Here is a 24256-nt window from a genome sequence, read left to right on the forward strand (position 1 = left end):
AAACTGCTAAATTATAATCTGGAACAGTAAAGTGACACACTTACATGGAGAGAGGTTAATGATTAAACAGTCACAGGGACAACTGAAGACACAAGTGAAACTGTGTTAGTAGCCTGACAACTTGGTACAAGTAACAGTGGTCTGGAGTAGGTCACAGGTTAAATTCCTACACCAAGTGTTTGTATGTTTTGACAACCATGAGCTATGTGATTGTTAATAGCAGAAAAAAAGGGAAAAAAAGAGATGGTGACAATAAAAAAAAATGTTCCCTTGATAATGTTCTCTGGAATTGTGATTCAGACCTTATTGTTAACACACAATGGGACGTCATCTTGAAAGTATTTGACCTTATCTGATGGGTATATGATTAACAGCTTTCATGTTTTCACTCACAACAGCAGCATGCCTTCAATCAATCAGCCCTGCTTTTTATTTCATGCTGTTGTCTTGGTTCAATCATTGAAGAAGAACCAGATAGGCTACCACCAGTCATGCTTGCTACAAGTTTTCCTCCATCCAATTCGGACACGCCCAACTCCTGTCAATAACTGACAAGGACGCCTAGACACAGGGGGTGGAAGAAAAAAAGAAAAAAGAAAAGAAAAGCACACCTGGGGCGTCATAGAAGTTTGGCAGTGTGGCACGAGCCGTGGTCACTGTCTTTACTAGAAGGAACTGGTGCTGTCATGCTGCGCGGCTGCCTGGACACAAGGCTGCCGGTGGGATTTCCTCCTTGTGGTTCCGGGCAGCGTGGTGGTTCAGTGTCTCCCCGGGGACATGGCTCTGGTCCTCCCTCTGTTTCTGTTTCTCCTACCGCTGCTGAGCTCCAGGCTGTTGGTGTGCGCGCTGGAGATGATTGACAAAGTCCCACCTGATCTCACCTGTGGCGAGGTAACAATTCAGTCACGTAATAATAATCCTCGGGTTTCTTAATAACTTTGAACTTTTGGTGCACTTCCTTTATATAATCTCCTTGTACTTTTGATACTGCACTGAAGTTTGTTGTATAGTCTTTCACTTGTAAATCGCTTTGGGCAAAGGCATCTGTCAGATGAGTGAATGTTTGGTATTATGTAGGTAATGTAGGCATAGATCCAGACTTCAAGAGACTTATGTATGGCAATGTCATATCTGTTTTGTGTTTTAACGCCATATTATTGTATAAATTGGTATTGGTATTGTCATTTTTTAGTTAATTTGTTAAATCAACACCTATTTATTATTCACAAAGCATAAACCCAGCTAAATAAAAATACATGACAAGGTTTTAGTTTTGTTGGTACCTATCCTACTTTTACCATATTTATTTATTATTGTATGTGGTTGATATAGTATGGTTGATATATCCATTTGATACATACAAAATAAAGAAAACAACAAACAAAGAAATAAACAGTGCAGGTTGCAGGTTGCAGGTTTGGGGCTGGATAAGGAGAAACAACAGAGTAGACGAACAGAGAGATCAGAGTTTATGACTTATTTACAACTCCGTCTCCGCATGACATTTAACTCCCCTGCTCCGTTTTCCAAGGGAGGTTGTTGTAGCTTGGGTTTTCTCTCAATTTTGTTTTAGAGAGTTAAAACCACTGAAAACAACATGATCATATAAAATACTCCATCCAATGACACAACCTGCATTTACTAATATTTGCTTGACACATGGTTGGTTGGTTTGGTTTATTTCAGTCTATGATTCAACACAACATATCATTGTACATTATTATTACTCAACATAAATACAGAAATTAGACAAAGTTCAAGAAAAAAGACAAAGCAAAACACATCAAAATCAATAAATAAATACTTATGAACTTCATTCACTACTGTTGACATTTGTGGTGAGGTTTCATGATGAGTGAGTGGACTTATTGTGATATCTTGTCTTTCTTTAGGGCTTGACCGACTGCGATATGGGCAAAGGTAACATGATCAACATGTTTGCGACTCATATCATGGCAATAACCCTACAGCTTGTCTAAAGCAGAAACATGTATTTCTATTTCTCCATAGACTATCCATTTGATGTCTTCCGGCCTACCGACACAGTAAATGTTACACACATGCAGCTGAAAGTGATGCTGTGCTGTGCAGCCGCACGAGACTGTAAACCATGTCTGCAAATCAACATCACCGTCCAAGGTGACTGTCATAAACCATAATGTCTTGACTTCCTTATTTTTTCTCAGCATAATTTTTCCTGAACTGAGTCACGCATTTTTTCTGTCATTTTTGGCTTATCCACTGCTGTCAACTTCAAAACAGTGTGTGTCATGCTGTTGTGTTTACTGATAATGACCGACAATGACTGCACTGTAAATATAGTTGCAGAGATGGATAGTTTGAAGGTCATTGCTGAGGAGTCTTTTGAACCTACAGATGAAGAGGAGCTGTCGACTCAAATGGCAGATGGAAGCGGTCAGATCGATTCTCCTGAACCAGGAGGTAAAAAAAAAAAAAAAAACATGATCTCAACCCAAACTGCTCATAAAGTCACACTCATTATTTCCTACAGATTACTTTTTCTTATGTTTTTTATGTCGAAATTGCACTTTTCATCTTTTCTACTCTCTGTTACAGCTTCAGTGATTGTGGGTCTCAGTTCTCCGGGTTACGAAGAATATTGGAAGGAGCTCCAGTTTAATCTGAGCCCCTCCAGTTTGGTGCAAACTTCTCAGCAGCTTACACAGAAGAAAGTTAATACTGGGAAGGTACGAAAGAATTATTGCTTGTTTCTGTTTTTGATTATGGTGGGGGAAAAAAACTATACAGATTAACTGAAGAACTGTACAACAATCAGTTATGTTACTTAATTCATTACTATACTTCAATTTCAGAAGGATAAATTGTGCTTCATACTTAGAAGTTAGAAGTTTAAGTAAAAGTTATAAGACTCGTAGAATACACATGATTAAACAAAGGCTGTATTGACAGCTGTATTGACAGGTGAAAATTTTATTTGGCTGCCACACATCTGCCCATTGTGCTGCCAACCTACGCCCTTAATTCCTCAAAAACTACTGTAATTTCCAAAACACCATTGTCTTTTAGAGTCCTCATTGTCACTGAGTGACTCAAATTCACAAATTTCAATTCACAAATGTACATGTTTCCAACAAATGCAGCTGCTGTTGACAGAAGGAGTGCCGTTTGGCGGCCCTGTTGTGGTCCAGGCCTACACACATCCACAGGGAACATACCACGTCCAAAATATCACAGTCCCATCCGTAGAAGAAGGTGAGGATGTTGTTGATGTGAGCGCAGAGACACACTGAAGTGCAGAATAATCTCACTGAACATCTGCTCATTGTATTTTTCAGTTTGTTCCATGAACCTAAATGAGGCTGTGAAGGAATGTGATGGTAAGAGATACTGTAAAATCAGGTTCTCAGTATTTAGACCAACACGTTGCCTCGCTCTTTTTCTACCCGTGCTCATGACGTGTGGCATGTGTTGTGTACATGATGAGCACCAGGCAGTGCCAGCACAAGTTGTTGGAAGAGATTTTATGGGACTGGCAGTTGTACTGTGTAATTGTTGATGATGACTCATGTGTCTCTGTGTCAGCTCCCAGACTCCGAGCTGAGACCGATCACAAGAAAAATGTAGTCGTCCTCCAACTGGAAAACACAAACTCCGTACAACAGGATCTCATGTGCCAGGTGATAAGAAGTGGAACACCTGGAGAGGTTCTTGAATGGGTCAGTCTGTGCATAATAATTATAAATCCAGACTATGTATTCATATCGTCTCATTATGTCGATATTGATAGTATCTGTATGTGTCTTTTTTTTATTTTTTTATTAATCTTTGCAGCCCAAAGGTGAGAGAGAAATGGCTGTCTCGTCAAAGTTCGTTGCTCCGTGCCTGTGCTTTCGGGTAGGTTATATGTTGATTGCAGTGGAGATTCAATACATTTCTTTTTGATTTTTTTTTCTCCAAAGTAATTACATAACAAACTGTTTTATTTCCAGGTGTGGTGGGTGGGAAAGACAACACGAAGCGATTTCTGCCCTTTCCAGAATCAACAAGGTACTGTAAAAAGGGAGTCACCTGACATCAGACCAAAATATGTTTGCATGGTAATTTGATACATGTCATCATATCAAAGTGTGGCTTTGTTTCAGATGCCCTTGAAAGAATGCAGCAAAGCGTGTCTGTGTCCATGGAAGAGTTTCAGACGAGGGAGGGCAGCACAGGGCTGAGCTTGAACGTGACTGCTCCCTGCCCACTGGAGGCAGAAGTGTGGCTGTGCAGGAAAGACGTGGCAGGAGGAGGACACTGTGAGGAGGTGACGGGCTCCAGACAGAGGCTGCTCGGCCATGCAGGCTGGAGCGCAACACACGGTGGACACTGGGTAGGAAAAACACATCAGGAAAAACTGAAGATGTTGCAGGATGTGCTTTCTTATCCTGAGCTCTCTTGCTTATAGCTGAGCACTTTTAAGAACTTAAAACTTTATCTATTTTCTTTATTTACTTTTATTTGCTCTTGCTTTTAACTCTGTTTTAAGTGTTTTGTTTGTTTTTATTCTGTTTTATGCTTCTTTTTTTGATGTTTTGTCTTTATTTAAAGCACATTGAGTTGCCTTGGTATGAAATGCGCTATATAAATAAAGATGCCTTGCCTTGCCTTGCCTTGCCTCTCAGGCTGCATGGCTACATCTGTTTACACGATCCATCCATCTGAGGCTGTAGTCGGGATTTTAAGTCCCTAGTATTCACACACACTTCTCTGACTGGGATTAAGTTCTCAGGAAAATGCTGGTAGCCTCAGGTTTTGACAAATTCCTGGAAAATATAGCCTACTCTGTGCTACAGCCCCTCGTTAGATCCGGTCTGTAACCATGGATACTGTAGTGGTGGTTTTTATGCACTATAGATGGTTCATTATCAACTGTACTGCTAAAAACCTTTCAAACCAAGTGCTCAAAGATTTGCCTGAAAGTTACAATACAGTGGTGGCCAAAATTCTTAGAACAGTTGGCATATTTAAGAGGTTTGCTGTTGTTTGTGGTTGTTTTTGTTGAATTGGCCATTAATCATCATTATGGTCTATAAACCAGAGCCGTCATAAGAAGATTTCATTTTCCTTACAAAAAATAAGCTAGACGTATTTCACTGTCAATGTCAAAAAATCATGTTCCTTCATAGAAGAAGCCGGTCTGGAACTTATTTTTTTGTACGCCTATTCAAATGTTAAAAAAAAAAAAAAAAAAACGAAGTCCGAAAGAAGAAGAAGCCAGTCTGGACCTATTATACATTCATGAGAAAATCTTTGGCTTAAATAGGCTAGCAGAAACCATGGGATAACATTATTGTTGAAGTTCTCAAGAATATTTTGACACTCTGCCAGAGGAATGTGCTGTTATAATTGCTGCAAAAGGTGGACATACCAAATATTAAAGTTAAAACTGGAAAGTAGGACTCACTTCATCCGATTGTGCTCAGAGCAACCATCTGCATATTTCATGAACATGATGAAATGACATGCAAAAAAGGTCAGGTATTTATAGATCCGTCAGCTGTTCTAATAATTTTGGCCACCACTGTACAGTATGTCAGAAGTTTAGGAAAGTAAAGGAATATCAGACAGAAATTAAAACATTCTCACTCTTTATGTGGCTATCATTGATGAAGTTAAACAGCTAGACCCATAAATGATCTATCATCAGTGTAGGAGTCGTCTATTTCAGCAACATTTATTTTAATGGATCACATCCAGAATTTTTTTTTTTTTTGAATTTCATTACTTTTACTGTGTGAACTATAATTTTTGACCCATTGTGTTTTTTTTTCTTGGTTATGTTTGAAAATTATTAATTTAATTCTTTATTCACTTCCCAGAAAACAGGAGAGTTCAATGTGTCTTCACATCCTCTGCTGTGTGTCCAGGTGACTGATAATATTACACATTAACAGTTTACAGCTGCTCTGTACTGTAAATGTTTACAGTGCTCTTACTGTACATACTCTTTTACTCATTTTCAGATAAAGATACATGGGATGAAGTCACACTTAGAGCCCCAGTGTCTATTTGCAAGTAAGACTTAATAATTATTGCCCAGACTTTAATGTTTAACTATTACCGACTAAAACAAGTGTATTTTTCCATCTCATTTGGCAAACAAGTCATTAGACCTTGGTGCTTTTCACTGTTCAGTTGTCAGGGCTAAAACCATTAACAGAGCTGATGAAACTTGTTTAATGAAGGCATTCTTGCTTCATGATTGACTAATTTTCCCAGCGTCCCGTTGGAGATGGAGCCTGCCCATCCTCATCGGATTACTGCTGATGTGTGTGGCCGTGCTGGGAGCCTATTTAGTACAAGGGGTCCTGAAAGGTCAGTTGTCTATTTGTCGGTCATCAATTATTAATTGCATCTTAGCAAAAGACCTCAATGTGTGCTCTATTTTTTTTCTTTCAGGCTATGTGTGGAGATGGTTGAAAGAAGATGACGTTAAAGGTATGTGCAAGCCTCACATCTATATTTCAGACTGGGAAAACATACTGTACAATAAATCATCATAATCGTATTCATACATTTGTTGATATTTAATATTCAATTCAATTCAATTCAATTCAATTCAATTCAATTCAGTTTTATTTGTCACTTTCATGAGAAACCATTTGTTTAACATGGGAGCGAGCAGTGTTGGGAACGTTACTTTTAAAAAGTAATTAGTTATAGTTACTAATTACTTCTTCCAAAAAGTAACTGAGTTAGTAACTCCACTACTTCACTATAATAGTAACTAGTTACCAGGGAAAGTAACTATTGCGTTACTTTTTCTTTCCAAGGGCATTTTTAAATTGTATTTTATTGTTTTCATATATTTCACTGATCGCAATTATGGAATGCGAGTGTGTGTTTTATTGAAAGCGAGGCTGGTGTGCCTATGAAAATAGGTTACAGTGGGTTTTTTAAGTGCTGTGGCTGCCTACAAGCAAATCTCATATTGTCTCTGTACAAAGACAACAAAGACCTTTTTAAATGTGAAAACAGTGGAGACCTATTCAAGATTTGCGTTTGGGCAACAATAACAGGAAACATCGAAATTAATTTATTCATGGCCACATTAAGTGAAATTATTAACTTTACCGATTATCCATCTGATTATCTGTCCTGCTGCGAGCACACAACTTCTCAGGGTATCCGCGGATCCTTAAAAAGTCTTAAATTCATGTATCTACAATTAAGGCCTTAAAAAGTATTACATTTATTAGAAAATTCAAAGATGGTCTTAAATATATAATATATAATACACAGCATCATTAAATATGTATGCACTTAATCTTTTATATGAAATAACAGGGTATCCGCGGGGTCTTAAAAAATCTAAAATTTGAAAATCTAAATTTTAGGTCTTAAAATGTCTTAAATTTGTTGAATTATTGTGTTCAAGTCTTAAATAATTTTAGTCTCGCATTTGCCCCTAAAAAAAAATACATGTGTGAACCGGGAAAATCACAAAAAAGAAAGAGCACAACCTGTGATTGGTCAAAAACTACAAATCCCACAATTCTCTGGCCTCAACAATAACAGTAGTGTGTAAGTAAGGGAGAGTGGAGCTGTCGGTGAAAATAGGAAACAACGCCACGTCTGGTCCTGTTCTATGTTGTTCGTTCACACCGTCACCGTTTATTCGTTACGTCCGCGGTGTAAAAGGCCGTAACGCAAAGACGCGATTAGGCGGGCGACGCGGTATACGCGACTTTTTTTTTTTGCGACGCAATACACGGGATTTTTTTGGGCGACGGGACCATCGCGTCTTCGTCTATTTCATCGTGTTTGGTGGGAAGACCCACAAGGGGCTTCCCACCAAACACGAGGAACGCTTTTTTTTCGCTCGAGTTGTGACGCGCGACCAAACGCGAGATACGCGATTTCTCGCTCGTTTTGACTTCGCGTCGCGTGAATTCGCGTCTTCACGAGCTCGCCCATTTTCACTACAACAACAACATTTCTGCTCTCATCAACCATGGTTGAGGTCACAACGCTGCGCTGTACCTGCTCTGGAAGAGTTCCGGGCTGATGAGCTACAGAGACTTTAGAGTTTAAAGGAGCAGTGCGTCGCTGTGTCGGACTGTTTGGATTTAATGAAGAAGCTGCACAGAGTCAGGTGAGCAGAAGCTCAGGACAAACACTTCGCTCCGGGACATAATGTAGCTACACCTCACATGTTCTTGTCTTTTACCTCAAGGAGATTAAAGTAGTGTCTGTACTTTCCCTCCGATCTCGGCAGCTTCCCTCTGCTAGTCTGTGTGTGTGAGGCTAAACTGCGTGCGTGTGTGGTTTGTGTACAAACTGAACACTGCCTCTGATTGGCTTAGCATGAAACCTTACTCTGCCTCAACCAATCAGCATCACTTATGTGGTTGTCTCGTCCCTCCCTCCTCCCCCCTCCCCTCACCAAAGGAGAGAAGGAAAAAGAAAAACAGTTTTGCAGCTTCTGTGGCTGAGATGAGCCAAGTCGGAGGACAACAGCTTCACTGAGTAGTTTGTAACGCGCCTCATTTAATTGTCGGTAACGGTAACGGCGTTGTAACGGTGGAAATAGTAATTAGTTAGATTACTCGTTACTGAAAAAAATAACGCCGTTAGTAACGCCGTTTATTTTAACGCCGTTATTCCCATCACTGGGAGCGAGAAGCCGTTCTCTCTGTCATGTTGTATGCAAAGATAAGAAAAGAGAAAAGAGAAAAAAAAGAGGCATGTTTAAAACAAGACAATAATGTAATAATATGAATGTTCCTGCAATTGAAGTATCACATACCACTACGGCTCATTTGTCTCTGCACTCATCCAAAACAATAATCTCCTCTCGTCCTGGTACATGAATCGCATATAAAATTACACATTGTTGTTTTTTGTTAACAATATGAAATATTAATGAGTGAGCTTTAGAGGTGGTAACTGTTAGCTCTGCTGTTGTTTACTACTACTGTTTCTGATATCTGTGCCAAGATAAACTATCCATCTCCTAGTTGTGTATTTAACAGACAGACAGTTGTGAGATTGGTTTACTTTATTACCTTACTCTCCCAGAAAGCAAACATAGCTACCGTATCAATGTCACACCTCCTCCTTCAGGTGCAGTGGGAGGCGGTCACGTGGTGTTGTTGTACCCGCCCGACGACAACCAGGCTCTGCCAGAGGTGATGTGTCACCTGGGCTCGTCCCTCCAGGCCCTGGGCTTCAGCGTGTCTCTGGACCTGTGGAGCCAGGCGGAGCTCAGCCTCCTGGGCCCCGTGCCGTGGCTCCACTCCAGACTGGACAAACTTAAGAGGCAGGGAGGCAAAGTGGTGCTGGTCCTAACTCAGGCCACCTGGATAAAAGCTGAAGAATGGGGGGCTCGGAGCTGGGAGAGAAGCACCCCCATGGAGAAGAGCAAAGATGGAGAGGAGGAGGAGGAGGAGGAAGCAGGAAGAAGCTACGCAGCTTCCTCTCGCTGTGTCGACGTCTTCAGTGCTTCATTGAGCTGCATCCTTGCAGACTATTTGCAGGGCCGCGCCGGGGAGCGGTTTATGTTGGTACAGTTTGAATCGCTCCCACCTGAGCCTCCGGGTGGTTTCCGGACGCTGCCAGAACTTTTCCGCGGCCTCCACGTCTACAGCCTCCCCTCCCAGAGCCTGGGATTTCTGACTGAACTGGCCGGGGCTCGGCAAACGGCTGCGACCGCGTCAGCCAGACGGAAGAAGGCAGGGGGGCTCAGGGTGGCATCGCGAGCTCTGGCCAGAGGGCTGTCGGGGTTCACAGCGGGAACAACCGTGTTACGCCTCGCAGGGGTGTCCCAGAGTTGCGTTGCAGTCGGATTAGAAGACTCTGGGGAAATGGTGCCGTTGCAGCCGTGCCTCATTACGCCTCCGTCCAGCCCCGACACGAGCCAGAAGGTCAATGACACGGAGTGGGTCTGACAGCAGGAGAGGACGAACGATCCACGACCAAGCTTCAGTTTTTCAGATGAAGTGACCAAAACCTGAAGTGACACTGTGAAACTGAACTGAACAGAAACACTTATAAACATCAGTATCAGTTTTCAGCTTTTGCATTTGCTCTGCGTTTCAGTATCAATGTGCTGCACACAAACACAACATACTGTAGCAGCAGGCCTATCATCATCCCAATGTAAGATAATGTTAACATGCAAGTTAGACATCTGACGTCTGGGAGCAGCTGAGAAAGGGACGCAGCTTTTCATATGTTTAGCTTGTTTGTTTGTTTTTTTTTTAAAGAAAAGCTTCAAGTTGTCATTGCCTTAATTTCTCTAGACCAGCAATAGATCACGCACACAACATTACAACCTCAAATTCAAGGAAAAATATGGCACAGATTAGTTAAAAGTGGTCTGTGTGGGGTGTATTTCAAAGCCAGGATTGCTTATTACTGAAATTACACAACAATACAAAAAACAAACAATGACGTAATTTACTCTATTGTGTTGGCTCTGACACTACAGCTGTGTTTCAGTCTTAAACCATGTAAGTATTTATTTACTAGCCTAGTATTTGACATTTTGCATGTCCATGTATTGAATATGAAAACCCTGAGATGCATGAAGAAAAAAAAAGCTATCGCCTTTCTCTGAGTTTTTAATTCATTTGTTTTGTGGGTCTGTTTTATACTGTGTTTTGCCTTCATTGTTTCATGGGATTGAATAAAAAATGTCTCTTGAATTTTGGTGTAGGCTACATACTTCTTACAGTTATTGTTCTGCACAAACACAACATGCCAACAATTGACAACAAAAGTTGACAAGGCACTGTCTTAGCACAGTGCACACAGAATCCACAATCTGCACCATCCTGCTTGGGGATACTTCAGAAAGTCCCCATTTGATTTGTCTAATTATCTGTGTAGGACACTGCATTTTAAGTCTCTGCACAGCCAGTTAATAGCAGATAACTGGAATTGTCTCACAATATTAACAGCTTTTGAATTCATCTGACACAGTATGCCTAGCTCAGATTGCTAAATAAATGTTGTAGAGAAAGAAAACAACATTTCCCTGTGAGCTGTGGAAGTAACAGGAAATGCAGAAATGGAAAATACACCAGTAAAGACCTTTTTCTTTGAAGTAGGCCTATACTTCATCATGTGCAAAGAAGTACAGTAGGAAGAACGGGTAAATACAAAGTAGGCTAATTTATTTATTATATTGTTTTGGAGAAATTAAGCCTCAAATTGGTCCTTTTTTTGTTTGTTTTGCACCGAAAAAGCTCTAATACTCAATTTTTACTGTACAATAACGACACTTTGGCCCATAAGTTCAGGCAATGGTTGGTAGTTGACTTCAGGAGCACCATGACTACTTCCTCAGTCATTATTGAGCAAATTTACTGTATCATTTTGGAGAAATAAGCCTCAAAGTTGCATTTTTCGCTTTTTTTAAACAGGGAAAAAAGGCCTAATTCTCCACTTGGTCCATAACGGTTGGTAGCCTACAGTTGACCTCTGGACCACCCTGACTACTCCCTCACTCAGTATCAAACATTTTACTGTATTATTTTGGAGAAATTAAGCCTGGGAGTTGTCTTTTTTTTTTTATATATAGTTTTGCACCGGAAAAGCTCTAATACTCAATTTTTACTGTACAATAACGACACTTTGGCCCATAAGTTCAGATAATGGTTGGTATAGTTGACTTCAGGAGCATCCTGACAACTCCCTCACTCATTATCAAGCAAATTTACTGTATCATTTTGGAGAAATTAAGCCTAGAAGTTGTCCTTTTGTGTTTGTTTTGCACCGGAAAAGCTCTAATACTCCCTCTCTCTCTCTCTCCCCCTATCTCGCTATCGCTCTGTGTGGTGTGTAGTCGCTCGCTGATTGGTCCATGAGTTAAATCCCAGCTGGTTTGGGCGGTGCCGTGTTTTGTGTGGCAGCTGCATGGAAAACAGAGAACCAACTGGAAGCTCTTCGTCCCTTCATTCATTCATCCATCCCTCCATCCGTCCCAGCTGCTCTACATGACCGTGTAGCTACGAGCACCAGCTGCGTTAGCCACCAAGCTAGCCCTTCACTTCACTCAGCTGGCACACAGACCACCCACCACTGCTTCTAGGTTGCCGACTGAAAAATGGCACACTTGAAGCTCTAAAAATATGAAACCCCTTCTCTACTGTAGTACGAAGTACCAGCAGGGAATCGGACAATCATCACTGGTGGTGCAGCAGCGGACGTGGTGCTTTTGCAACAAGGTAGGAAGGAGCAAAGCAGGTAGTAGCCAATAAAAACAAGTGGGCTAGCTTTATGTTACAGTTGAAACACACTCAGCAGCAGACATTTAATGGTGGGTAGTTTTGAGTACAACCCGTGGTTAAACATCGTAGGAGGACAACGTCTTTGAGTATAATAGGTTTATTTTATCCACCCCAGTCTTGTATTTATTGTTGTGTGGTGAAATGATGTGACGTTAGCTTTGGCTAGCAGCTAACTATCGACCTTAGCCGGCTGCTACCAGGCTAATTCTAAGTGGTGCTGATGCTGAGCTGAGCTGAGCTGAGCTAAGCTAACGATGAAAGTGGAGCATCAATGATGCTTCCCTGACTGGACTGAAATGAGCAGTCACTGAGCCACATGGTTTATACTCGGCTATATGCAGTGGTTTCACTTTCAATGTCACCTAAATTACATTACATATAAGTTACATATACATTACATGTATACTTTTTAGTCTTTGAAATAACAGTGCCATATCTTACAAGGGGAAGACAGAAAATCAAGAGTTAAAATCTACTCACCCTGACACAATCTTTATAGAAGATAAGGCGTTTTGCCCCTAATATTTGAGACAGTGCTTTGCCACTTTTAAAAAACAAAAAACACTGGTTTAGAGTAGTAGGGTCAACTCAAAGAATCTGGAAACTGTCATTACAGATGGCAGGTCAATGAATGTGAGGATCATGAATGAAAAGGGAATGTGAATATTTGCTTTGCGAGGTGATTTTTGATGTGTGCCCCTACGTTTTCTGCTTGTGCTCCTTAAATTTTAAGTTAGGGGCCACTATGCTCCTAGTAAGAATATTAGTCTGGGTCCCTGCAAAACTCTAAAATTTATAACAAATAAAACCATAACATATTGCATTATATTGAACTGACTGACAAAACCTTTCTTGGCAGCATTTCGATTTAAATAAACAGGCTCTAGATGTTGACTAGCCTAAATGATTTACAGCACACTACAATTTAGCTTTAAGCAGTTGTTTGTTACAATAATAAACACATGTAATTCCTCCTGAATGACTGCTGTATAAACAGGTAATAAGTGGCGTTGTAGTTTATAAGAAAGGTTGTAATATTTGACAACTGCTGTACATGAATAAACACAAAATAGTCTATCCTTAAATCTGCTGACAATACATTATGAAGTCTCATCTATGTTTACATGATACTGAAATGCTAAGAGGGAGGAGTTAAATATTACAATTTTCCTAAAGTATGTCTCTGTTTGATAATACTTGTTGTGGTGACCACTGAAAAGTATATAACATCAAACTGTTTTTTTCTTCTTCTTTTTTTTACATGCATAGCTTTGAGTGTATGCGTCCCCTCTGAAGGATCATGTGGTGGACTCGGCCGTTCCTACCTGCTCTGGTGCTTCTGTCGGAGCTCTCTGTGGTGAGAGTCCAGACAGCACCATGCCAGACCTGCCGAAAACTCACTGAAAGTTTCATTAAGGTAGTGCAATTAACTTGGGAAACCATCGGTTTATGCACATATATTCATAAAAAATATGTGTGTGTGTGTGTGTCTGGAGTCCTGAAATTTCCTTTTCTTTTTAGGGCTTGGAGAAAACAGCCAACAAGAACTTTGGGGGTGGGAACACCGCCTGGGAGGAGGAAAAGCTGGCTAAGTATGCACGCAGGTAAGAGCAAGTTTTAAGTAGAGACACACCTTTGCTTATTTAACCTTGAAATTAAAGAATCATTTATTTACGTAATATAAAGGAATTGTGTAGCCATTAATTGCCAGGTATCACACATGGTAAAATATAACAAAAGATGTATTCATATTGTTACATAACCAATTCAAACTATAATCTTTCCTTGACTTACTTTCACTGGGACTGTCCTGAAGAATGTGATTCACTTTTGAAAGTCCTGTCTTCTCTGCCCACAGTATTTTGTGATGTGTGAAAGATTATGTAAGCCGGTCTATTTTAAATGTTACAGTCCTTTGTGTCCTAGAGCAAGGCTTCGCCTTTTTTTTTATGTGGGTGGATGGGGAGTTGGGGGCAGCAGCAGCAGCAGCATCCGTTCTGTTATTCAACTACTGTATTGCATCTCTTAATTGTCAGCTTCTTGTTTTAGTGAGACTCGGCTCCTTGAGATAGTAGAAGCTGCTTGCGAGAAAACAGACTTTGAATGTAACCAGCTGCTGGAGCAGATAGAGGACCAAGTGGAGACGTGGTGGTTTCACAGGTAAATGTGATGTGAGAGCAGCCTGATGATCACACTTTGTGCCCAATTTCATTCACTTCTTTGACTGAGCCTGTCATTTTGTTTATTTTGACTGATCCCTCAGTAGCATGTGACGTCTATCCTGCTGCTGTCACACTCAGAAGCTGGTTGCTAGGAGGAGTTAATGCTTTTCAGGACAGAAATTTAAAGTGTGTCAAGAGTTGTTATTTCTGTTAGTCGACTCACAACAACCTGCACGCACGCATCAGTGTCACCCACACCCGTCGCCATTCCTTTAGCTGGTTTTCAAGGTTGCAGCTAGGCAACAGAGGTGATGTTAATAATCTTAATCCTGCTTTGAAAGCTTTGATTGATTGACAGTTTCTGCACTTGGAAGAAAACAGCTGTTGAAGAGTACAACACTAGATCGATATGAATCACTAAACAAATCAGATGTGACCCAAATGTGTGAAACCAGGCTAATGTGCATTGTGTTGTAGAAAATAACTTTAAGGGATAGTTCAACATTTTGGCAAATTGGCCCATTGGCATAATCCCTATAGTCATAGCAGTAGGTTTGTTACCTTTATTTGTCGGTGCAAGCTATTTTTAGAACGGCGAGCAGAGCCGCGAGCTGCTCAGAGCTACGCTACAAAGGCTCATGGGATTTCTTGGTTTTCTTCATCAAACTCATCAAATACACAATCCAACAACTCCAAAACGCTCTCATGGACAAGTTGTGACCTGCACATTCACCACGCTATGAGATAATAACAGAACGTTACGAGACAGAGTTATTTTTGTGGTAAATTCATGCAAAACCGCTGATGCACGTTCCTGTTGGGGGCAGTTTTCGAACGCAACTGGACTTGGTTATAATAACCAAGTCCAGTTGCGTTTAAATTTCCTTGAGATAACTATGACCTGGACAAATGAGAATATTCACAGGCTTAAGAAGTCTCTGCATCTGCCTTGAAAACAACTCTGTCTTGTAACGTTCTGTTATTATCTGATAGCGTGGTGAATGTGCAGGTCACAACTTGTCCACGACAGCTTTTTGGAGTTGTTGGCGAGTTTGATGAGGGAAACCAAGAAATCCCATGAGCCTCCGTACTACTGTAGCTCTGAGCAGCTTGTGGCTCTGCTCCGCCGTTCTAAAAACAGCTTTCACCGACAATTAAAAGTAACGAACCTACTCCTAAAACTATAGGGATTATGGCAGTGGGCCAATTTGCCAAAATGTTGAACTATCCCTTTAAAGTTATTTTACTTATAGTTAATCGAAATTAGGTGCAGTTTTCTTGAACTAACACAATTTATGTTGAGGTATATTACTCAAAATAAACACTTATCAAAGTAGCAACAGTTAAATTGGGATAAACTGTAATCAATTTAGGTTGAATCCAACATCGTATTTTCTATATTAAGACAGATTTGGCACCAGCTGTGTGTGTTTTTATGTTTCAGGATTTATTACCATGCACCTGTTTGAACTTTGTGACTGACATGTTGTATGTGGTCTGTAGGCAGCAGGAGGCACCAGACCTGTCTGAATGGCTGTGCATAGAGGAGCTGAGACTGTGCTGTCCACCTGGACACTTTGGGCCTGATTGCAAAGGTTGGGGAAAACATAAAACATTCACCATAAGATACAAGCTGCCTGAGATCAGGGTAGAGTACTTAAGATAGCAGATCTAATTCATCCATTGTCGTCCCATGTGATGAATGATTTAGATTTAATCAGGATGTAAGATCAAATTATTTCAATTAGAATAATGCTGTTTCAAAGCTCCAGTCTCCAGACTACCACTAATAGCATGTTCATTCAATACAGAGTGTCCATCAGGCCCTGGTGGTGTGTGCGGTGGTCTGGGCCGCTGCGAGGGGGAGGGGACCCGTCTCGGAGACGGAGAGTGCGTCTGTGATCCTGGATACTCGGGCCGTCTGTGTCAGAGCTGCGCTGACGGCTACTTCAGAGAGAAAAGCTCTAATGACAGCGCAGGAGCATGTGCAGGTGCGGTTTCGACCCTCAGCATGTATTAAATTGGGTCCGAGGTCATCTCAGATTGACCCTCGCACTGTCTCCGTGTCTCTCTCATCCTCTTCAGCTTGCTACCACTCATGTAAGAAATGCTCAGGGCCGCAGGACTACAAATGCCTCGACTGCAAACCCGGCTGGATCCTTCACGACCACAAGTGCGTGGGTGAGTTTGGCTTCAGAGGTCATGGACTAACTTATCTTTGACTTGGTGCCGGTTATCATGCAATGTCTTGACTGCCTTTGTGTGTCTCAGACATCGACGAGTGCGGCACAGAGCTGGCTCGTTGCCCTACAAACACGTACTGCCACAACACAGACGGATCTTATGAATGTAGAGGTAGGCTCTCTTGTGTAGCTGGTGTCTAAGTTACTTATTAAAGTATATGTTTATGAAAAGATCTGTTGTTATTCAAAATTGCTGGTTTTGTAAGACAGTGAAACCCCAAAACACTCAGGAAAAGTCACAACTCTTTCCACAGGTTGTAAGAAGGAGCTAGTACAATTTGGAAAATGATAAATGACAAATTGCCAATTAATTTTCTGTTGACAAATCATCAAATTGTAGTTTAGTTTTATTGGTTTCTGAAAACTTTGTGAACTGTGATCTTGCTGTGTCCAGGCTGTGACCAGGCATGTGTAGGATGTATGGGTAGTGGTCCTGCCCGCTGTAAGAAATGTGCACGTGGCTACAGATTGAAAGGAGCCAAGTGTCTTGGTAAGCAAATACTAATTAGCTCCCACATTTATATACTATTAACCTCTTAACAGTCTGATGTCCTTAAACTGTTTACTTTTTGCTTCGTTGCACAGATGTAGATGAATGCAGCGAACGTGCGATAGCGTGCCCCGGGCTTAATGAGGCTTGTATTAATGAGGAGGGCTCTTTCCACTGTGACTGTGCCGATGGATTCATCAGAAGAGACAGCATTTGTGTGGAGAATAAGCCACCGGGTATGTACTGTAGCTGCGGCAGTGGCAAATATGCAAAAACGCAAAAACATACATTGTTGACACCTTTTCAGATACGCCGGCTAATTTTCTTCTCCTGTACCTCCCCAGCTGGCCCAGATAAGGGACTGTTTGATGACATGACAGATGATGAAGTCCTTGTACTGCAGCAGATGTTCTTTGGCGTAGTCATCTGTGCCCTAGCTACGCTCGCAGCAAAGGGCGACATGGTTTTCACAGCCATTTTCATCGGCGGTGTGGCTGCTATGGCTGGATACTGGCTGACAGAGAAGGGAGACTACATGCTGGATGGATTCCTGAAGGGACGCTAGACTGTCTGTTGTCACGCTTGACTAAAAGGACCTTGGAACACCAGCTAGGAGAAGTGAGTAAGACTCGGAACTGGGCAGGAAACTATCCCTACAATTCTCGTCTTTCAGGGATTTAATTTAGTTTGGGGAGTTACTTGAAAGGGCTTGGGCTCATTTATATTTATGAATAGGATAATGCAGGAAAAAGTGAGAACTTTAAGGCTACGGAGCCATAAATTTGAAGAGGAAATAAGGAGGCTGCACTGCACTGATGTGAAGGAACTCAATCCCCCTACCTCAACTTTGTTGGGATCAAGGGTGACATGAAGACCACTACTGATTGTTCAAATCTATTATGCATTTGGATGTCCCATCTGGCCTCGATGTTGCTCGAGAGATGATGTCGTTTTCTTCCACACAATCAAAACCTCCAATCAACACGTCCGTCGTTTTTCACCATGTCAATGCTGTGAAGCAGAGTATTTCCCATAGTTTGAATGCACAACAACAACACAGCTTTTTTTTGTCAGGGATATGGGATTAGATAATTAGATAATTTCCATATCATCCCAAAGAATAGGTTCATTGAAACTCTGGGATATTTCCATTATGAATCACTGGTTATTTATTTATGTTCACAGATCTTTTTTATCTCCTTACTTCCTGAATGATTCTTTCTAGTGATACTGCATGATTATAGGAACTGAAATGAGAGGTACTACACTGCATCAATTAAGTTGTCTTACTTTGGCATGGAAGACTGACTTTTAACAGCTGCTGGATCACAAACATTACTGCTACTGGCCACTTAACCGAGTGTGTGAAGGAATGTGCTTAGGTAAATACCAGCTCTACTCTTGATGATGCAAGCCATTTTCTGTTGCCTTTAATTTATTTTCAAAGCAATATTTATTGGGAAGATGTTTATCATATTTTGCTCTTGACATTTCCTGTGCATTTTTGTGTACATTTTCAATGCAGTTTTTTAATCTATTTAATTGTAAATGTAGCAGATAATAGTAGCGTCATATTTAAAGACCACTGAAGCGCCACTTCTTATCCGTCCATCTTCTTATCTTTGGTTTTCATTTAGTGGAAAGTCATCCACAGAGTCATTGTTCAGTATAGATGTTTGCTTTACAATAAAAGTTTGTCACACCTCATGTTTTTTTTAAATTTTTATTTCATTTTGTGAACCCTCCTTTTGCTCTTTACATAACAGAAAAAGAAAAACATTTGAGCTTGTGGAAAATTGTTTTTTCTACAATTACATATTGCATCATAAATTAAAGTTTGGGGGGTTTTTTACACATCAAAGCTTGTTTTGAGGTCTTGGGAAGAACTACAACATATATATATGCAAAAAGTAGAATTAAATTCTTTGTGGCTCCAGAGGAAAAAAGAATCTGAGGGTATGTGTGAGAGAGAAGTGAATGTATCAGACTGCCGTAGCCTAAGCTCTTAGCTGCTACTAATAAAATCTGATAATACATTACATTAGTGCAATTCTATATTATAATACCCAAAGTCTTTACTATAGGATTGGAAATAAATTGACAATAGGAATAGGAATTAGGAATTTATTTATTTAAATCTTATACATTCAGATTATAAAACTAGAATTATCCATTTAATTACATGTACTATTATACTGTAGGTTGTGTGTCACTTCCAGCTGACACACATGCAGGCGCGTAAGTCCAGCAGCAAGACCTGAAAACTTTGGCTGTGGATGTTGAGGTTTAACCTATTTCAGTGTTCCACTCCAGTTAATGGGGTTGAGGCGCAGCAGCTCTCTCTCCTTCAGGACCTCCTGGGACCGTGTTAGTGCTCTGTCCCTCCAGCTCTGCTCCATTAGCTGCACACACACAGACACACACAGACACACACACACACACACACACACACACACACACACACACACACACACACACACACACACACACACACAGACAAGAGGAAAAAACCTCAAACACACCCTATGTATATTGTAACCTGAGAGCATGTTAGAGCATTTTCAGGACACTATTGTGAACAGCATCACCACAGGACCATTAGCCGTGGAAACGCCGTGTACTGTATGGGTGTACCTGCTTGTTCTCGTCTCTGTACGCTGTCATCGCTTTTCTGTGCTGGATTCTTTGCTCTCTTTCACCAGACAGGGCAAGGCGGTCCACCTCACATGCACGCTCGGTTTCCTTCACTTTACTGGCCAGCTGCAGCTTCAGTGCTGCACACTTCTCCTCCATCTGCCTCTGTAACTGCTCTCTCAGCTCCTTCCTAGAGGAAAAGAAGGGTTTTATTTGTCAGTAAATGTTAGGAGGTGTGTTTACAGTATGTGTTATGACTCGGCACAGGATATAAACTGAGTATTCATACTTGTACCTGTATTCTTCTCTTTCAATGCTGCTTCCATAAAATGGTTTTCGCCACACTTGATGATACCTGATAAATCAACTACAAGTCAGTGACTGTGAACTCATCTCTCAAAAGCAAAGATGGGATCGATGCTGGTGATTCTCTGATTTTTTTTGAAGTGCTTCTCAGCAGTCGTTAATCACAGTGCTCCCACCTGTAATGCTCTCTCCTCTGCATGATCAGTGTCCGTTGGTGGTTATGATGGTGAACAGCTGGCGTCTCCAGGCTGACGGTGCGTTTGTAAACCAAAGGTGGATGTAAAGGGTTCAGTCTTGGGATAATCTGGAGAGGATTTATTATTTATTAAGTTTAAAGTTGAAGCAAAGATACAGTATGCCCAAAATGAATTGACAGTCAAGGAATCAATGTGCAACCTGAGTGCTGGTCTGCAGCCGGGCAGAGTCTGAGATGTTGGGAAATGTCATGGGAGTCACCACCAGACTGCGACTCTGCCGCACAGGAGGGGTGTGACGAGGAATAAACACCGGGGTGGAAGGTATAGATATGGATGCTGAAGTATCGACATAAACACAATCTTGGAATAATTATCTAGAAACATAATAGACAACAAATGGAAAAAGAAAAGTTTGTTTCCTTACGTAGTCTCATTTTGTAGTTCAGCCTGTTTCTTCTCTTTTCCCACCACAGGTCAAGTCTCTTTGTGGAGTTTAACTCTCCAGGGTCAAAAAATCCTGCACACTTTTATTTTCTTCTTCAAGCTGTAGCTCTATTAGCATTAAATCATAACACAATTCCTAATCTAAATATAGCAAATAACTGCACCGACACTAGTTAGACATTAATCCGTGACATGCCTGTGCATTCACTGAGTGTTTTGCGGTGGCAACAGTTGCCTTGGGAATCAGGTTACCCCTCCACCCCCCTCACCCAACAAAAGAAAGCAGCTGTGTGGAGTGTAAGGTCATGCATCAGTACACACAACAAGATAGATTATTAGGCTATGACAATGGACAAACCTGAGAAGATGTCTCCAGATGTCATTTACGTGTAAAGGGAAGAAACGCAGCCAGAGGACGCACTGAATAACACACACATGGATCATTTCATTTTGAAACCAGGCTAAAAATGTTTTATTACAAAAAGTAAAACCTTTTAAAGAAATGTTAACGGTTGTATCTCAAGAGTATCAAAACATAATTTCAAGGCAATTCAGGTTGAACAGTGCTATTTCATTATAATGACAGTATAGTTAGATACCACAGTGTTCACGTAGCATAATTGATTTCCTTCTTGATACTTTGTCTTTCAGATTCCAAGTGTTTCATAGTTCTCCCACAGCCAGGCGTGGTATTTGTTTAACTTGTGATCTTCAGGTTTCACCTTTAATATGAAAAAACAGAAAAACAGTTGTCATTGATGAGCATTAATGTAATTCACAGACAGTAGAGTAGAGTAGTCTGGATTATTCTCACCAGTCTCCACTCTTCCACACAGAAGATCCTGTAGGAGTCGTTGCCATACTTTCCAATACCATGCAGCTCAATGGGGTAACGCCACTGTTTAGTTAGATATTCATCTAGACAGGAGGGAAGTCAGCGTGAGGTTTGTCCTTCCACAGATATTGTGTCATATATTCATAAGAATCTGCATTTACAATGTCATCCATCATGTACAGTGGCAAAAGAGCATTCACCTGAAAAGCGGATGAGTGTTTTGGCTCTGAGCTCATACAGGCCGAGCGGCTTCATAAGTTCAGACATGGGCTTCCAGTCGGCCTCTCTGGTCACCTCCGCAGATGGGTAACGCTCGAAGAACTGCCACAGCACAGGGATGGCCATCTTACCTGGAGTATTCAGTAAAAAAGTAAAGAGTTAAAAGCCAGGCGTGAGTACACTTTGGTACACCAGTGAATTTCAGTGTAATATTGTTTGTATAGCTTGTATTTTGGGTCTTACCACTGGTCTTATTCAGAAAAACTGTGGCAACCAGGAGCTTCCAGGGGTCATGGAAGAGGGTTTCCTGTACAAGGTTGAACGGAGAACGTGGGGGTGTCCACTTCTTGAAGACCTTCCTCCTGGGGGGGCTAAGTCCTGAGTATGGACATTGTACATGTCTCAAACCAAATACGACTTTATTTTATTAATGCAAACATGTGTGTCCCTTTCTTTTTGATTTGTTTATCAAATTAATCATTCAAACGTTACCTACCATCTTTAATGTGTTTTCCACTGAAATAAGGACTTGTTTTCCGTTTGTCTTCCGATCCTTTGGACTCTATGTGGAAAGGAAACATAAATATAGTATAGTATACAGAAAATACTACACATCATCATCATTTTTCAGATAGACACATATATTCCTTTTCTTTTTGTCAAATAAAATGTTTGTTTTTGATTTTATGTTTAAAAATGTAAAATGTTATTTATGGTTATGCAGTGTATAAAATGCTGAAAAAAAAAACTTGAGGGATAAAAAGGATAAACTAAGCTGGAGCTTTTGGTGAGCTGTCAGACAGTGGAGACGATACTTACTATTCTGGGAGTCTCTCACCGGTGTACAGCTTCTGCCACTGATGTCAGGTAACAACACCTCCTGCCTGTCGTCGCCTTTGCTGTGTATCTCTGTCTCGTCTCTGCCTTGTTCGTCATCACCTTCAGTCTCGCTCTCTGTGGCAGGTTCAACATTCAGAGTCGGGACAGAAGGCGGCGACTCAGCCTGCTCGTCGGCGTGAACACAGGAAGTGTCCTTTTGTTCACTAGATGGAGCTAGACGGAGCAGTTTCTCTCTCAGTCCGACTCTCTGAGGGCTCTTCTCGAGTTTGACGTCTTCAGATGCTGCTGAAGGTTCATCTTGTGTGTAGGACTTCACAGCCTCATCCGTTTTGTCTCTACTCACCTCTAAAACCTCTATTAAAATGTCAGTACTAATATGTTCAGTTTCATCTCCATTCGTCACAGTTTCTTCCTCAGACACTTTTTTAGATCTACATGGAGGTTGATCCAGAGTTTCTGTTGCACCTTGCGTTGTCTCCTGATGTCCCCCTGCTTTTTTTTTCTTTACTCTCCTCTGTTGGTGGGTAGGAATTTGTGAAGTGGAGATGACATCATCCTTGGATGCAGTAAAATTAAAGAGGTTTATGTCCAAGTTCCCATCTCTGTTTTTGAGGAGGAAAGTGTGTAGGGATGTCCTTGACCTGAACTTCTGCCCTTCAGGACTTAAAACAACAGAAAGGTCAATTAAATGATGCTCTCAGTGAATCTGTATTGCACTTCAGATGTGAAGATTCAGATAAGATTACACAAAACCATCAGAGCCCAGATGTCAATATCATAGAGATCATCACATGCAGAGACGGAAAACACTGAGACAAGCACTGCATTAAGGGCAAATGGTCACTAAGTAATGATTGTATTTAGTTTTTCAGCATAACTACACAGTCAGGGAGGATTACAAGCAAGGACTCACCTTATAATGTAGACGTCCAGTTTGCCTGCTGTCTTTCCTGCTTTTCTCTGCCTCACCTCCCTGATCCAGCCAGGGGGCATTGTGGAGGGGTGGCACAATTCATTACCATCACTGTGACTGGAGTTATTTCTGTCTCCACTGGTCTCCAGCTGGATGTCACAGTTGGTGGGATGCATGTTGAGAAGTGTGTTGTTGACTCTGGAGTGGGGGGTTTAGGTTACCTACAGTTCACACAACAACATGACATCTCCATGACATCTCCATAGTTCAGTGAAGTATCACCTCAAAGCACAGTATACGTGTTACATTTTTCCTGTAGATTGTTAAAGATTTAATGTGGAAATAACATGCATAAAGACTACCTCAGGATCGAACTCCTGCCTTTTATACAAGACAAATGTGAAGACTGGCTCTGTCCGCATATCAAAAGTCTGTTTCAGGCAGCAGCCGCTAGCTTTGCACACAGGAAGTAGCTAGTAATGTTGCCAGATTGGTCGGTGTTTCCGCAAAATCGGGCTAACGTGTCTTTAATTGGGCGGGATATAAACCATAATCGTTGTTAACACCAACAGGGTTGCAACGAGTTTTTAACTGCGGTCCAGAGATTTGTAGACTGAGTGAAATTAGTCAATTATAATGTTTAAAGTGAAAGGCAACGTGCGATTAACAATACAAATATTGAATAAATTATAACTCAAATCTGAATACAGACA

General features: G+C 41.1%; 4 protein-coding genes across 5 annotated transcripts; 2 read left to right on the forward strand and 2 right to left on the reverse strand.

The window, feature by feature from the left end:
* The first annotated feature begins 651 nt into the window (after positions 1-651).
* Positions 652-10681, forward strand: LOC146984980 (interleukin-17 receptor C). The gene is made up of 16 exons (XM_085782680.1): positions 652-891; positions 1893-1920; positions 2011-2139; positions 2323-2442; positions 2578-2708; positions 3123-3234; positions 3318-3359; positions 3565-3698; positions 3814-3876; positions 3972-4029; positions 4125-4354; positions 5844-5891; positions 5988-6039; positions 6244-6339; positions 6424-6462; positions 9091-10681. Exons 1-16 carry the CDS (start codon positions 778-780, stop codon positions 9912-9914), a joined length of 2220 nt encoding a protein of 739 aa, XP_085638806.1. The 5' UTR covers positions 652-777; the 3' UTR covers positions 9915-10681.
* A 1120-nt stretch (positions 10682-11801) lies between these two features.
* On the forward strand, positions 11802-18862 carry creld1b (CRELD disulfide isomerase 1b). 2 transcript variants are annotated; one of them, XM_085782681.1, is made up of 11 exons: positions 11802-12197; positions 13530-13677; positions 13782-13864; positions 14310-14420; positions 15926-16017; positions 16234-16413; positions 16508-16603; positions 16694-16777; positions 17060-17155; positions 17251-17391; positions 17500-18862. In XM_085782681.1, exons 2-11 carry the CDS (start codon positions 13561-13563, stop codon positions 17718-17720), a joined length of 1221 nt encoding a protein of 406 aa, XP_085638807.1. In that variant the 5' UTR covers positions 11802-12197; positions 13530-13560; the 3' UTR covers positions 17721-18862. The 2 variants fall into 2 exon arrangements, with proteins under 2 accessions (XP_085638807.1, XP_085638808.1); XM_085782682.1 differs by having other exon boundaries at positions 13557-13677.
* A 475-nt stretch (positions 18863-19337) lies between these two features.
* LOC146984982 (uncharacterized) lies at positions 19338-20798 on the reverse strand. Its single transcript, XM_085782684.1, has 6 exons — positions 20717-20798; positions 20492-20628; positions 20272-20399; positions 20085-20144; positions 19790-19979; positions 19338-19557 (listed from the first exon to the last, which is right to left on the reverse strand). The coding sequence occupies exons 1-6, from the start codon at positions 20724-20726 to the stop codon at positions 19447-19449; spliced, it is 636 nt and encodes a 211-aa protein (XP_085638810.1). The 5' UTR covers positions 20727-20798; the 3' UTR covers positions 19338-19446.
* A 381-nt stretch (positions 20799-21179) lies between these two features.
* On the reverse strand, positions 21180-24004 carry mbd4 (methyl-CpG binding domain protein 4). The gene is made up of 8 exons (XM_085782683.1): positions 23906-24004; positions 23544-23764; positions 22610-23292; positions 22287-22352; positions 22034-22168; positions 21772-21921; positions 21551-21654; positions 21180-21458 (listed from the first exon to the last, which is right to left on the reverse strand). Exons 2-8 carry the CDS (start codon positions 23717-23719, stop codon positions 21384-21386), a joined length of 1389 nt encoding a protein of 462 aa, XP_085638809.1. The 5' UTR covers positions 23720-23764; positions 23906-24004; the 3' UTR covers positions 21180-21383.
* Positions 24005-24256: the final 252 nt, after the last annotated feature.

Source organism: Trachurus japonicus, chromosome 7 (assembly GCF_045865225.1).
Source record: "Trachurus japonicus isolate A0001 chromosome 7, Traja_1.0".
NCBI lineage: Eukaryota > Metazoa > Chordata > Actinopteri > Carangiformes > Carangidae > Trachurus > Trachurus japonicus.

Coding starts and splice junctions, on each gene's coding strand:
- LOC146984982 (XM_085782684.1), bottom strand. Junction 20,145..20,271: donor CAGAGGAGAGAGCATTACAG/GTGGGAGCACTG, acceptor TTGATTTATCAG/GTATCATCAAGTGTGGCGAA. Junction 19,980..20,084: donor ATTGAAAGAGAAGAATACAG/GTACAAGTATGA, acceptor CTTTTCCTCTAG/GAAGGAGCTGAGAGAGCAGT.
- creld1b (XM_085782681.1), top strand. CDS start 13,561: ATGTGGTGGACTCGGCCGTTCCTACCTGCTCTGGTGCTTCTGTCGGAG. Junction 13,865..14,309: donor CTGGCTAAGTATGCACGCAG/GTAAGAGCAAGT, acceptor TTCTTGTTTTAG/TGAGACTCGGCTCCTTGAGA. Junction 17,156..17,250: donor GAAAGGAGCCAAGTGTCTTG/GTAAGCAAATAC, acceptor TTCGTTGCACAG/ATGTAGATGAATGCAGCGAA.
- mbd4 (XM_085782683.1), bottom strand. CDS start 23,719: ATGCATCCCACCAACTGTGACATCCAGCTGGAGACCAGTGGAGACAGA. Junction 23,293..23,543: donor CTGGACGTCTACATTATAAG/GTGAGTCCTTGC, acceptor TGTTGTTTTAAG/TCCTGAAGGGCAGAAGTTCA. Junction 21,922..22,033: donor TTTTCTGAATAAGACCAGTG/GTAAGACCCAAA, acceptor TGAATACTCCAG/GTAAGATGGCCATCCCTGTG.
- LOC146984980 (XM_085782680.1), top strand. CDS start 778: ATGGCTCTGGTCCTCCCTCTGTTTCTGTTTCTCCTACCGCTGCTGAGC. Junction 4,030..4,124: donor CCCTTTCCAGAATCAACAAG/GTACTGTAAAAA, acceptor GCTTTGTTTCAG/ATGCCCTTGAAAGAATGCAG. Junction 5,892..5,987: donor ATCCTCTGCTGTGTGTCCAG/GTGACTGATAAT, acceptor ACTCATTTTCAG/ATAAAGATACATGGGATGAA.